We start from the raw sequence: 14547 nt of genomic DNA, 5'->3' as shown, positions 1-14547 counted from the left end.
CTGTTGTCACCTTTGTTAATATTTTTGTTTCGTTTACATTTTGTTTACATGTTTATTTAAAAATGTTGCCAATTAGGTTTCATAGATTAATTAGAACCAATGACTACATAGGCATCTGCAAAGCACAATACATGTTCTTCTATTAAAAAATAAAAATGTTTTAACCTTGTATACAGGTAATGTGGTCACACTAGCCCTAAGCTCAGGAAGTGTAACATATGCACAACAACAATTTAAAAAAAACAATTAACCATTCATTGCAGAAATATAAATGCTTTAATATTTTAATGACAAAAGAAAAACGTGAAATTGTGCCCAGAAATCTATGTGGTCTGAGTCTCTCTGATAACTATTCAGATGAACAGTAATGTATTTGTCTTTATAAACCCTGGCAAAGTTGACTTCATGCATAGGAACATGTCACAAAAATAAATAAAACTATACACATAATATGTCAAAGTGTCACATTGTAAAGTATCGTCAGTAGCTATTATAGTGATGCTTTCTCTGGTCCATCCTTTGTGGTTTGTAGTTCACTGATCTGTCTTCTGAGCTGACTGATTTCCTCTGCTTGCTCTGAAACCCTCTGTTGTAACCTGTAGATTACCTAGAAATTGGAGTAGACAAATATTATGATTGATAAACATTTTATCTTAATTCTTAGCACACTGTTAAAAGCCCCCACCCCCCATCTAAATATTTTTTTATATACAATTTAATATACATATTAACAAGAAACTTGGTATTTATAAAATATAGTTTGCAGAAAAGAAACTCATATTTTAGGAGAAATGTAAATTTTGGTATAAGAAGATTCAATTTTGTGATCTATTGCATGACTAAATCTTATTATCTGACAGTCATTGCATGTTTATACATGAAATACATCATGAAGTTTAAATTGCACATCTATTTCATTTCAGGAAACCATGTAGTGTCATATTAATAACTTAAAATAAAGCAATCTGAAAACAAATCCAAACAAAATAAGTCATATCCTCAAAGCATTCAGGATTTAGCCACTAAGAATTTCACTGGACTCGTCATACTTGCCGCTAACTTGACCGTGACAAATTATTTTACAGTGATCAGTGGTGGACAGTAATGAAGTACTTGAGTAGCTCTGTTGTGTATCTGTACTTTACTAAAGTATTTTTATTTGGGGAGATTTTAACTTTAACGTCACTACATTTTAAAGTCAAATATCTTATTTTTACTTTTGCTAATTCAGTTGTTTCTTTTTATTCACGAGTGGATAAAAACTGGTCAAACTAGCAGCAAGCCACCAATCAGAGTAGAGCGTGAACTTCATCTTCTGTTTATTTATATAGCATGTTTAACTGCAACTTCTTTGCCCAAAGTGCCCAACAGCAACATTAAAATTAATGTACGCACATCAAACATTTCACACATATAAAACAAACACAAATACAGCTTTCCAATTCACTTTATCCTGAACTCAAAAGCACAACTAAAATGATGCATCTTCAAGTGAGACCTAAAGCCATAGAAGAACTTGGCGAATATAAGGTGGGAGTGCATTCCACAGTTTAGCACCTACTACGGCAAAAGCACAATCCCCTTTCGATTTTTTTAGACTGTGGAACAGCCAACAGTGCATGATTGATCTTAGTTACCTACCCGCTTTGTAAGACCCTACAAGATTTCCAATGTAATTTGGAGACGAATTGTGTATCGCTTTAAAAGCTATTACTAAAACTTTAAACTCGATGAGGTACTTGACGGGCAGCCAGTGCAGAGAAGACAGCAGTGGAGTGATGTGTTCCCTTCTTTTTGTGCCAGTCAGAAGTCTAGCTGCGCCATTCTGCACAAGCTGCAAGCTGCCACTGACAGATCCCAGCATAAAGAGAATTACAGTGATCTAGTCGTGATAAGATTAAAGCATGAATAACAATCTTTAAAACTCAAAAAAGGTTTTAGCTTCGAAATAATTCTGAGCTGATAAAAGCTACTTATCATCACTGAATTAATCTGTTTATCGGCCGGAAATTGTTCAACTCTGTAGCCTCAAGACCAGTTTTATTTTTTTTAATTAAAGGAGAAACCACTGCATGTTTAAAGCAAGATGAAACATCACCTTCTGATAAAGAACTATTCACAATAGCTAATATATTAGGGCCCATGGTTTCAAACAAATCTTTTAAAAACCATGGAGGAACTGCATCCAGTAGAGTAAAAGATGATTTCATGTGCTAAATTCTTCTTCTTCTTCTTCTTTCGGCTGCTCCCATTAGGGGTCGCCACAGCGGATCATCCGTCTCCATACCACTCTGTCCTCTACATCTGCCTCTTTCACACCAACTACCTGCATGTCTTCCCTCACCACATCCATGAACCTCCTCCTTGGCCTTCCTCTTTTGCTCATACCTGGTGGCTCCAACCTCAGCATTCTTCTACCAATATAATTCATGTCCCTCCTCTGCACATGTCCAAACAATCTTAAATCTCGCCTCCCTTACTTTGTCACCAAAACATCCTACATGCGCTGTCCCTCTAATAAACTCATTTCTAATCTTGTCTATCCTCGTCACTCCCAACGAAAATCTCAACATCTTCAGCTCTGCTACCTCCAGCTCCACTTCCTGTCTTTTACTCAATGCCACTGTCTCTAATCCATACAACATCGCAGGTCTCACCACAGTCCTATAAACTTTCCCTTTCATTCTTGCAGATAGCCTACTATCACAAATCACTCCTATCACTCTTCTCCACCCGCTCCACCCTGCCTGCACTCTTTTCTTTACTTCCCTAACACACTCTCCATTACTTTGCACTGTTGACCCCAGGTACCTGAACTCCTCCACCTTCTCCACCTCTTTTCCCTGCAACTGCACCACTCCACTGCCCTCCCTCTCATTCACACACATGTATTCTGTCTTACTCCTACTGACTTTCATTTCCCTTCTCTCCAGCGCGTACCTCTACCTTTCCAGGCTCTTTTCAACCTGCTCCCTACTCTCACCACAAATCACAATATCATCTGCAAACATCAGAGTCCAGGGAGACTCCTGTCTGACCTTGTCCGTCAACCTGTCCATTACCACTGCAAACAGGAAAGGGCTCAGGGCCGATCCTTGATGCAGTCCAACCTTCACCCTGAACCAGTCTGTTGTACCTACTGCACACTTCACTGCCGTCACACTGTCCTCATACATGTCCTGCACCACCCTCACATACTTCTCTGACACACCTGACTTCCTCATACAATACCACAACTCCTCTCTTGGCACTCTGTCGTACGCTTTCTCTAAATCCACAAATACACAATGCAATTCCTTCTGTCCTTCTCTATACTTCTCCATCAACATCCTCAAAGCAAATAATGCATCTGTGGTGCTTTTCCTCGGCATGAAACCATACTGTTGCTCACAGAAGGTCACCTCTTCTCTCAGCTTGGCTTCCACTACTCTTTCCCATACCTCCATGGTGTGACTGATCAACTTAATTCCCCTGTAGTTACTGCAGGTCTGCACATCTCCCTTATGCTTAAAGATCGGTACCAGCACACTTCTTCTCCATTCCTCAGGCATCTTCTCACCTTCCAAAATCCTGTTAAACAATCTGGTTAAAAACTAGACCGCCACCACGCCTCTACCGGTATGTCATCTGGTCCAACCGACTTTCCATTCTTCATCCTCTTAATCGCTGCTCTCACTTCCTCCTTACTAATCCTATCCACATCCTGCTTCACCAACTCCACATCATCCAACCTTCTCTCTCTCTCTGATTTTCCTCATTCATCAGCTGCTCAAAATACTCCCTCCACCTTCTCAACACACTCTCCTCACTAGTCAACACATTTCCCTCCCTTGCCTTTATTGCTCTAACTTGCAGCACATCCTTCCCAGTTTTGCATTTCATGTGCTAAATTAAGTCCACTAAACCCAAAAGGAAGACATTATATTATTTGGGATAAAAGCTGGCAGATCCAAATTAAACATAACAAATCTGTGGTCAGATATACAATTGTCCACTAAGGCTCTATGGACAGTCCCATAGATAAAACTGGATCAAGAGTATGACCATGCCTGTGGGTAGCATCACATACTGACTGTGTTAGGTTGAAAGAGTTCACGAGGTCAGAAAAGAGCTCAACAAAAGGTTTCGATGGACAGCATACATGGATGTAAAAGTCTCAGACGATTAAAAGATTATCAGTGGCTGACACAATAAAGGAAAGAAATTCTGAGAACTTCAGGATGAAATGCTTATCCATTTTAGATTGGGCAATAAATTAGTGTGCATAAACCCATGTAGGACAGTTCCGGTTTGAATCGTAGTTCAAAACATGTAAATTTCTCCACTGTTCGTAAACTACATTTAAATCTCCTCTTAAAGAGTGTAGCTACACCACCACCACGACAAACGTTTTATTTCCTACTGACCTCACGTTCAACAGTGCAGCTTTAACCGTACTGAGATCCAGGGATCTCAATAACCCGTCCGCCCATTTTGAGTGTTGCTCAAGGTATACCGGTAGGAAGCACATTCGAGGGAGCAGACTGTTTGCGCGGAGTTCGAATACATTCCTCGCTAACCTTCCGCCCTGCTTTTATAATGTTTTATGTGGCCTCTTCTAAAAAAGCATGCCGCAGTGCAGACGAGATAACTCTGGCGGTAAGGACATCAGGAGCTTAGCGGAGATAAAACCATGGCCACAAAAACACCCTGACAATCCACGCATTTTACTGAGGTTTGAATGTTCAAAAGTGTCGATCGGTTGTACCTCAACAGCACAGCTAAAAACAGAACTAAGAAAAAAAGACATAACCCGTATAAAAACACAAACATTAAAGAAAAAACAAGAACATAGCAGCTTGCCCTGCAACACGCTGGTGCCAAACTCTGTTTTTAATTAGATTTGATACATGGGGCCTTATTTGCACATTGTTTTTGATTAGCTGAAAAGAAGGTTTTGGGTTCCTTATCATTCTATTAATAGATTGGGTTAGGGTTAATAGGATTGATAATAGGAACATTATAACCATAGTAAATCATAGTACTTTGGATACTTAAGTATATTTGAGGGCAAATACATTTTGTACTTTTACTCAAGTGAAAGTTTAAAGTGATTAACTGGAGTAATATTTTACAGTGTATCTCTTCTATAACTCAAGCACATGCTTTGTGCACTTCGTTCACCACTTAAACTGGTGAGGCAAACTGCAATAAAACACTGTCAGATTGAAAATGATTAGCCTATGTGCCAAATTTAAATGTAAATCATGTCACATGTACTTGGTCTTTGTTGTTAAAGAGATCACTTTGCAGTAGCTGGGATGCATTCGGTCGCTTTGAGGGGTCCAGGCAGGTCAGCAGCTTTATTTTTTTGATCAGGACTGGCCAGGTCTTATACAGGTCATCTGGAACCATTCCCTTCCTCAGGTTTTTGAGTGTTTGCACACGTTCCATCTCAGTCCAAAATGACTGGAACAACTCGACAGCAATCACTCCGACACTATACATATCTGACTGCAAACACAAAGGAAAGATACTTTGAGACAAGTTCAGAAAAATCACTCGAACTTTGTGTATATTATCAGGTAATTCAATTAGCTGCTCTTTATAACTGTTCATACTACTGTTCTATTTTAGTTTATAAACACTGAGTAGATTTAATTAGCTTTGAGTCATAATGAGAGCCCTGTAGCTGTTCTGGAGAAGCATAAACAAAAGTGCCCACTCCTTTAGTGTGAGAGGACACTGAAAAACAACATATTTCCAAAGTCAGGCTTTGATACAAAAAGTTGAAATGCATCCAACAACATAATACTAACTACTACAGGATCTATAGATAAATAGGCTTGCATAGTTTAATAATATAGTGTAGCATGATGGTGTAATGTGGGCCTTTGTCAACATCCTGGAATCATAAATCTCATCTGCGTTTCCACATATGTGAAAACCGGAACACTCTTCGTTTTCATTCATCACAATATCCGTACAAGCCAAGCCGAAGTCACCTACTTTTACAAGGCACTCATGGCCATGCAGGAAAATGTTCCTTGGCTATAAGCAAAAGCAATACACATTTTAAGACAATGTTTTTTGCTGCACAAGCACAAGTTTTCTTGAAAGACTAAATATTGAAACACTTTTGCTAAGTTTAGCAAGTTCTCTACCAGCGAGGTCGCTTGCAGTTCTCTTTCATTTCTAAACACCAACATAGAACACATAAAATAATTATCAAATCTGTACAGGATGTCTGCCCAAATATAATAGAAAAGGCCAGGATCATCAGCTTTATTAAACACCTTGAGATTGAAGCAAAGATTAATTAAACTTTTTTTATTACGTTAAATAAATGTAGCCTGTAGTGGTTTTTCCTGAATATATAGAAATCTATTACATCGTCCAAAAGATTTCAAAGATAAAACATGATTACAGATTCTGTTTCTGTTCTGATCAGTAGTTAATTCTCAAGCTTTTATCTATGGTTCATACACAACATGTAGCAATACATGCAACAAATCAGTCAGAACACTACATGAGAGAAACATTCCCTTTTAATGTCACACCCCATTTCCTAATCGCACAGCAACCAGTTTTATTGATTATTTATGATTTTTATCTTTCGAAGAAATTTGTACAATCCCACCTTAAGGTCTCTGTACATAATTCCACGGGAGTGAATGTACTCGACCCCTTCAAGTATTCGTTTTAGGATGTCAAATGCTTGTCGAGAGTCAAATGACTGTAAGGAACCTGCAAATAAAGAAACTGTAACCAGCGTGCATTTATATTCACAGAGACTGATGTTGTATATGTATGTATAGGTGCATATAGGTAAATAAAAAGATCATTAAAAAGTTTTATTTTAGTAAAAAAAAAAAAAAGCCTGAACCACTGAGCTACCACTTTCCTAATCTTCTCACCTTTGCACAGGGTTGTTAGGAAACAGGCCAGAGCATGTTGTCTATCGTGTTGTATCATGGCTGACCCATGATACATCATACAGCAACCTTCCAACCAGTAACTCAAGAGCCTGAACCACTGAGCTACCACTTCCCTAATCTTCTCACCTTTGCACAGGGTTCTGGGCATCACCATTAAGGTACATTGGATCCTGTAAAAAAAAAAAAAAAAAAAAAAAAAAATGTGAAAGATCTTCCTTTATCTCTAGGAAAATGTAATCAGTTATTGCTGTTCAGGTTACTGTGTTTACATGAGGAAAGAGGGATGAGCTGGCTGCATGCAGGAGCTTAGCAAAGGCCCGGCTGTGCTGCAGTCTCACTGTGCTGAATTCATCACTGATAGCCAGTGGAGAGAGGAGATTCATTGTTGACAGTCGCTGACCAATCACTAAAACACACCAAAAAAAATATCCAATGTTAATAGACAGGCAAGAAAACAATGTAACAACATTCAGGAAAATGGCACATATTGTATTACTATTATACATGTTAAAGATTTCATTATTAATTTAATTGCATATATAATGAAAGCTTCATCAATGCATAGAGAAAAAATAACTGTCAGGAATGTTTTGTTTTAATAAAACACCCTGGCAGATCACAAAAATGAAAAAAAAAATGGAAATAAAATGGAAATGAAAAGTATTTATTCTTTCTGTGCAGTCCAGTAATGTTCCATGGCCTGGTGGTTGAAAACCTGTGTGTTAAAACATAGTCAGTTACCCAAGCTGTTCCCACACAAACATCTTTAATTAAACTTACTTGTCTCATCTTCATATAATTAACTGCAAGGCCACTTTCTTCTATAACCATTTTTCTGGAGCTGAATATAAACCCCGATTAAATGTGATTCCACAAACAAGTTAAACAAATGAATCACATAGTTCTTAGTGTAGCAACACTGCAGTTGTTTGTGTTGATGACCTTACCCTTAAACAGCATGCGAGACTGGGCAGGGTCACTCTTGTACATAAAGCACAAGTGTTCGAGCAGAGAACCCAGCAGCAGGTGGTTTGGGATGGCAGAGGCAAACTCCTGAATGGACAGATATGGTCTTCCTGCCATCAACCCCTCACAGTTATTATCCGAGTCAGACGCTGGGTTATTACAAAAAAGGAGAAGTAAACAGGATGTGTTAAATCATGTGAATATAAATCCAAGGTGAGGGGTATGTCCAAAAAAAAAGTGTCTTGATGATTAAAGACAAATAACAATTAACAAATAATAGTATAGAAATTGCAGCTTTTATAGCAGTATAGGTTTACTGTCCTCTGAAAATGTTTTAACATTATTGTCTAAGTGGCTGGCAACAACAGTGAGTACACCCTAAGTAATAACAGCTGAACATCATTTACCTATTCAAAGCCGTCTTATTCATCATGTTCATGTTTTTGTCTGCTTGACAGGACCATACAAATTTGTGCATCTTGTATTAGAGCAGGAGCACATTTATTCACTACGATATAAAAAGAAATGATAAATTCCAGTGGAAAAATAAGTTTTAATCACTAAACATTTGTTGAAAGTCTCAAATCAAGCACCAAAAAAATGCCATGATGCACAATTAAAACCATCCATGTTTGGGGTCCTGATGATTTACGTAATTTAAAACACCATAATTACTTTAAAACATTTATAAGAATATTTAGTCTTTATGCTCTACGTTGGGTACGGTTTCACTAATAATAAACATACATTTGCATTAAGTCCATACCCATGTTGATTAAAGTATTAAAAACTTGAAAAGTATTAATTTAAGGTACATTTTAAACAGATAAAAATGTGTGCATAAGTGGTGATTAATTGTGAGTTAACTCATGACAATCTGGGAAACCAAATAAATGATTATTTATATATTTTAAAAGTTAAAGAATTTAACAATTTATGTCTAATGATGTGTCATGAGGTGTGTGTAATGCAGTCAATTAATTTAACTATTGAAGATTGTAACTATTGAAGATTAGATTGTATTGAATGCTTATCAGCATGAAACATGTTAATCCACACCTCTAGGCAGTTTCACAGCAAGATTATGAGGGGAAAACACAAAAAACACATATACAAGAACTTTTAAGCAAGTTTTAAAATGGTGTAGCTGTTGTGCAAGTTATGTGTTATGAATTTAGTGCTCAATCATAAAATGCAATGGCATCTCTCATAAATAACAATCCAGAGTTTGCTGCTGTAGTTTATGTACATCTGTGTGTTTCTACAGTATTTTTCCAGGATGTGTTATTTTGCTTATCAGCTTACTGATATAATAAACAATCCTTTAATGATATGCATCAGGTTTGTTATACAGAGGGTAAAAAAACATTTAATTTCAACATTGTTGCTTTGTGCTTTTTTCAAACTAGCTTGAACAGCACGTTAAAACCCTGGTCTGTGTTGAAATCTTTGCCTGAGAGAGACCTTGTTCAACTAATGCAGCCGCGACCTTGTGTCTTTTTGCTGTGCTCAGCCTTGCAATGATGTACAGTATGTCCACTGACATAAAACGGTCTTCCACAACCTCATCTTAGTAGCAGAGTTTGGCTATTTCTCACCCAGTTTTAAGCCTCCTACACAGATGTTTCTGTTTCACTTCATGACCGTGTATCAACATACATATGAAATTGATAAGCATTAGCATATGCTTGGTATAACTGGTTATTCCTAGACCTGACTCTGATCTTAAATCCCCGACATAAGTACAATTAAATGCCAAATTGTGGTTACACCAAATATTGATTTTGTAAATTGATAAAAATTAACAATTCACAGCATTTCTTCACGCCTGCCTAAACCTTTGGCATAGTACTTTATATGTGTTTTTCGAGGGGGAAAATAGTCTAGCGTATAAGTCCATACAACATCAAACAAATAAACAATGAGACATGAGTTGTCTCTCTGTAGTATGTAATCAGTATGGGTGTGTCACTGTGTGCCCTGTGAAGGCATGGGTGACATCTTCAGAGTTTTCCTGCCTCCCAGTTCCATTACAGACTTCCACCAGGTCCCTAACCAGTGCAGTTACTAAAGATAAATGAAAATAAATAAAATAAACACTAAGAGAACACTTTTTACAGAATGAACCCTGCAGCATGCCAGTGTCACTGCAATGTAATGCACCACCCTGTCTATGGTGGTCTCTTAAAGCTGATGGATGGGGTTGACATTCTGAGTATGGAAAACTGATGTAATGCAGTCACTAAATGTATTAATGAAAAAAACACCAATACATTGGGATCAGCTGTTCACCTGAGTGTATGTTGCATGCAATATAGTGAGAGGCACTTTTAAAAATATGGAGGCTTTAATCACGTGATCATCAGTAGACTCACTGTCAAACTGGACGTTTTCGTCCTCCTGTGTAAACTTGAACAGTCCTCCAGACTGCGTGTTCCAGTCGCTGAGCTGTGTGTGAAGCAGCAGGTCCTTGGGCTTGGTCCTCACCTTCCAAGCTTTATTACTTGAACCTTCTTCCTCTGCCATGGCACCACCAGCACTTTATAAACCCTTTAATTTATAAAGCATTTTTTTAAGAATCAAGATGGTCCATTTTTCGATTAAACGGTTTAACATCTCAGAAAAAAGCAACTTTCAACAGCAAACTACTTTACTACAAAACCAGCCTGCTAGCAGTCACAATTCAGCCACGCCGTCGATCAGGGAGCGTCTCAAAAACTCCACACTGTTTTATAACACAATCCAAAAATCTCTCAGTACTCGATATATAGGCAGTTTATACAAACCTACTTACGATCCGATGTATATCTCTTTTTACTCATACAAGAACATTCGTTTACAACCCAATAAAACGGTCCTCTTATACGCTAAAGCATCCCAAACGGTTTTGAATTTGTACATAGTCCCTAAATGGTCACCGTTGGGGTGATGATAAAACGTTTCTAAATAAAGTGACATACATGCAACAACTTTGCGCAAAAATTAATACTAACCATATAAGAAAAATAAATAAATACACAAATATGACATTAAATGTCAAATCTAAGCTAGGAGTGATACCGAAAATTAATCTCAACAACAAACTAGGACACCTTCTTCTTCTTTCGGCTGCGCCACAGCGACCCCTAATGGACGTGTTGAAGAAAGACATGCAGGTAGTTGCTTTAAAAGAGGCAGATGTAAAGGACAGAGTAGTATGGATGTCTCCAAACTACTCTGTCCTTTACATCTGCCTCTTTCAAAGCAACTACCTGCATGTCTTTCTTCAACACATCCATAAATCTCCTTCCTGGTGGCTCCATCCTCAGCATTCTTCTTTCTATATACCCCGTGTCCCTCCTCTGCACATGTCCGAATTATCTCAATCGCATTTTGTCCCCAACACGTCCTACATGTGCTGTCCCTCTAATAAACTAATTTCTAATCCTGTTCATCCTCGTCACTCCCAATAAAAATTTTAACATATTTAGCTCTGCTACCTCCAGCTCCACCTCCTGTCTATTGCTCAATGCCACTGTCTCTAAACCCTACAACATCGCAGGTCTCACCACAATCCTATAAACTTTCCCCTTTACTCTTGCGGATACTCTTCTATCACAAATCACTCCTACTATCACTCTTCTTCACCCACTCCACCATGCCTGCACTTTCATTCCTCTTCTCTCCAGGGCATACCTCCACCTCTCCAGGCTCTTCTCAACCTGCTCCCTACTCTCACCACAAATCACAATATCATCCGCAACCAACCTAGTCCATGGAGACACCTGTCCGACCTCGTCCGTCAACCTGTCCATCACCACCACAAACAAGTAAGGGCTCAGAGCCGATCCTTGATGCAGTCCCACCTCTACCTTAAACCAGTCTGTCGTTCCTACTGCACACTTCACTGCTGTCACACTGTCCTCATTCCTATCCTGCACCACCCTCACATACTTTTCTGACACACCAGACTTCCTCATACAATACCACAACTCCTCTCTCGGCACCCTGTCGTACGCTTTCTCTAAATCCACAAATACACAATGCAACTCCTTCTGACCTTCTCTATACTTCTCCATCAACATTCTCAAAGCAAATAATGCTTATAATACTGATTTATTTAAAGCATTATTAGGCACACTGGGCAATAAAGATGTTAGTGTTAAAACGGTTCTCACACTGCTTTGCACACATTCCTTTGTCTGTTCAGTGTCTATAGAATATTTACGATGTTCGTATGTAAGGTATACAGGGAGTCTTTATCTGGGCTCACACATCTCTGGCTAGTATATCCTCTTGTCTACAGGAAACAACTTTAGGTCAGCTTTCTCTCCAATGTGTGTATATATACACGTGTCTGCTTCCTGCAATAAACCGAAGAACATTTGCTGTGTGCTGTGTGATTCTTCCCTGAATTCAGAAAGGCACTACGGGCATCGCAGGTCGTATGGAAAACCTCTCCAAGAATAAAGTTTCGTTTGGGCATGATAGAAAATTACCCAAAAGATGAATTACATATATTTATATACTAACATATAATTTACAGCTGTACTATACAGTACTGCATATGTGTGTGTGTGTGTGTGTGTGTGTGTGTGTGTGCACGTGACAGGATAAGATGAGCGTGGAGAGATGGGGGGATGCACTGGAGTAAAGTGGAATGAAAGTAGGAGCAAGGCAGAGTACATGTGTGTGATTGAGAAGGAGGACAATAGAGTGTGGTAAAGAAGTAAAGGTGGTGCAGGATAATGCAGTTTAGCATTTACGCAAGAGGAAAAAAATGACAAAAATGATACGTATAATATTTACATTGTAAGATATTATATAGTAACAGGTAATTCTCTCCACATTTTTGTTTAAATATTTTGGGGGCAAATGCCTTCCTGACTCTTGCCTGTGTGTGTGTGTGTGTGTGTGTGTGTGTGTGTGTGTTGTGTGTATGAGCGCACAAAAGCGGTAAAGAACGAAGGTATTTGGCATAATAATTACAGCAGTATGTTTTCACCATCGGCAAACGTTATCCCCGCCCGCCAAATCCTCTCTGTCGTTCTGTGTACCTGGCCCGTACCACGAACCTCACGCGCTTTCAAGCGTCCTTTTCTCACGTAATGGTACGATCCTATTCTGTGTGCATGTGATTAGCTGCTTGTTGTGCGTATCAAAATAAAGTCCTGCCCCTGCCTGCATAGATTCTCATGGCTACCAAAATTCGACCGGAAACAATTTTTGTACTTCGCATGTGTGTCTACTCCACTAAAAAGAATCGGCTCTTCGAACCTGTTAGGATCAGGGAAGCATTTGACCGAACTATCCGTGTTTTAAGTGCCATCTACAGGAAACACGACCGTATTGTCCGCGTGTCCAACACCGGTGTTACACAAGATTCTGTGATCATCGTATGTTGTGACCCTAGAGGGCGCTGTTGCTAAAATGCAGCTTTAAAAAATCAGCCTGTTTAAAACCAGCCTGCCTAAATAATACCCCCTAAATACTAAAGCTGTCCATGTTGATAGACTGAAACTTAGACTTTGGCCGGGGGGGGTCTGAATTGGGCACAACACCTGCAGAGTTTCAGAAACTACCTTAAAAGTAAAACTGTGACATATGTAGCGTTTGCTTATTCTTTGAGAAGTGGTGCTCTGCGAACTTTTACAAACCCGTGCTTCCACCAGCTCTCTTCCCAAAACTCGCCAGTGTTTTTACTGCCATTAAAAAAAGTAATTTAATTGCGGTGTTACTGCCGCAGGTGTTTTGTAGGACGTTTCTGTATCCAAGCCCACTGTCATACCTGCGTTTGAGTCATTTATTTTTCCAGGTTTTTTTATCACTAAGCGCCGATGGGGTAAAGCATCCAGTTACGGTTCTGAGAGACACTGGTGCTGCTTAGTCCTTCATTTTAGAAAGTGCGCTACCCTTTTCCGAAGTTTCCGACTGGTTCTGAATCTGAATCTGGTTATTTTTTAGAACACGGTGTGTTTAATACAGAAAAGGTGTCTAAATGCTGCCGATAGTTGGTGGAAGGTCTTTCAAGTGGTGAGTCCATGTCCCCTACTTGTTCGAGCGATGCAGATCACAGGCTCATCCCCCCGTTGTTACTGACACGCTTCCACGTTGGTAAAAATGATTTCGTTTTATGTTCTTTTGGATGATGTTGTGAACCTATGTGGTATGTTTACACTTGTGTGAGGGGGTGTTACAACCTGCAGTATTTTGCAGGTTGTATTGTACCTGTACGCGGTGCGTGGTTTGTGTGCGGGTGCCATCCCAATACTCCAGTCAAGGCCGCCCCTGCACTCCAGTTAACTAAAATTGCACCCACTTGTGTTTACCTGTTACTGACCTACGCCCGTTCTGACACCGAGTTTGCCCTGTCCTGCTTAAAGTTGATTAGCTTACTGTAAATACACACTATTATACATTTGTAAATATATGTACGTTTGTTGTTTTGTTCACCGGGAGTAGGGGTGTGGCTGCTATTTCTGTTGGGTGTATGTTTCTGCCCAATTTTTGGTGAGGGAGTTTGAGAAGTGAAGAAAATATTTGGTTTGTTTGTAGGTGATTGAGTGTTTGTAAAAAGAGTGGGTTTTTTTGCTTATTATTTTGCCATTGGACCACCCTGAAGTCTATTCATCTTCAAAAGTGCAGCCATAGAGCATGGCAAAAAAAGTCTTTAACCCTAAAACAT

General features: G+C 39.1%; 1 protein-coding gene and 2 long non-coding RNA genes across 3 annotated transcripts in view; all 3 read right to left on the bottom strand.

Moving 5' to 3' along the window:
• Positions 1 to 10983, bottom strand: part of LOC310734923 (eukaryotic translation initiation factor 2-alpha kinase 1-like) — a gene marked incomplete at its 3' end in the record, with an annotated part of 28723 nt that extends 17740 nt beyond the window's left edge. The window contains exons 1-4 of the mRNA XM_083557403.1: positions 10259 to 10983; positions 7865 to 8032; positions 7187 to 7323; positions 7044 to 7087 (exon numbers count right to left, since the gene is read on the bottom strand). Coding sequence (XP_083413529.1) covers positions 7044 to 7087; positions 7187 to 7323; positions 7865 to 8032; positions 10259 to 10409 — 500 coding nt within the window. The 5' untranslated portion in view covers positions 10410 to 10983. The remainder of the gene's footprint in view (positions 1 to 7043; positions 7088 to 7186; positions 7324 to 7864; positions 8033 to 10258) is intronic.
• On the bottom strand, positions 258 to 5253 carry LOC310734061. Its single transcript, XR_014535957.1, has 2 exons — positions 4407 to 5253; positions 258 to 607 (listed from the first exon to the last, which is right to left on the bottom strand). It is a non-coding gene; the product is annotated as an uncharacterized lncRNA (long non-coding RNA).
• Positions 1303 to 1997, bottom strand: LOC310734062. Its single transcript, XR_014535958.1, has 2 exons — positions 1517 to 1997; positions 1303 to 1446 (listed from the first exon to the last, which is right to left on the bottom strand). It is a non-coding gene; the product is annotated as an uncharacterized lncRNA (long non-coding RNA).
• Positions 10984 to 14547: the final 3564 nt, after the last annotated feature.

Source organism: Silurus aristotelis (assembly GCF_946808225.1).
Source record: "Silurus aristotelis genome assembly, chromosome: 12".
Lineage (NCBI taxonomy): Eukaryota > Metazoa > Chordata > Actinopteri > Siluriformes > Siluridae > Silurus > Silurus aristotelis.
Note: the sequence above shows the minus strand (reverse complement) of the source record. Positions and strands in the feature narration are given on the sequence as shown.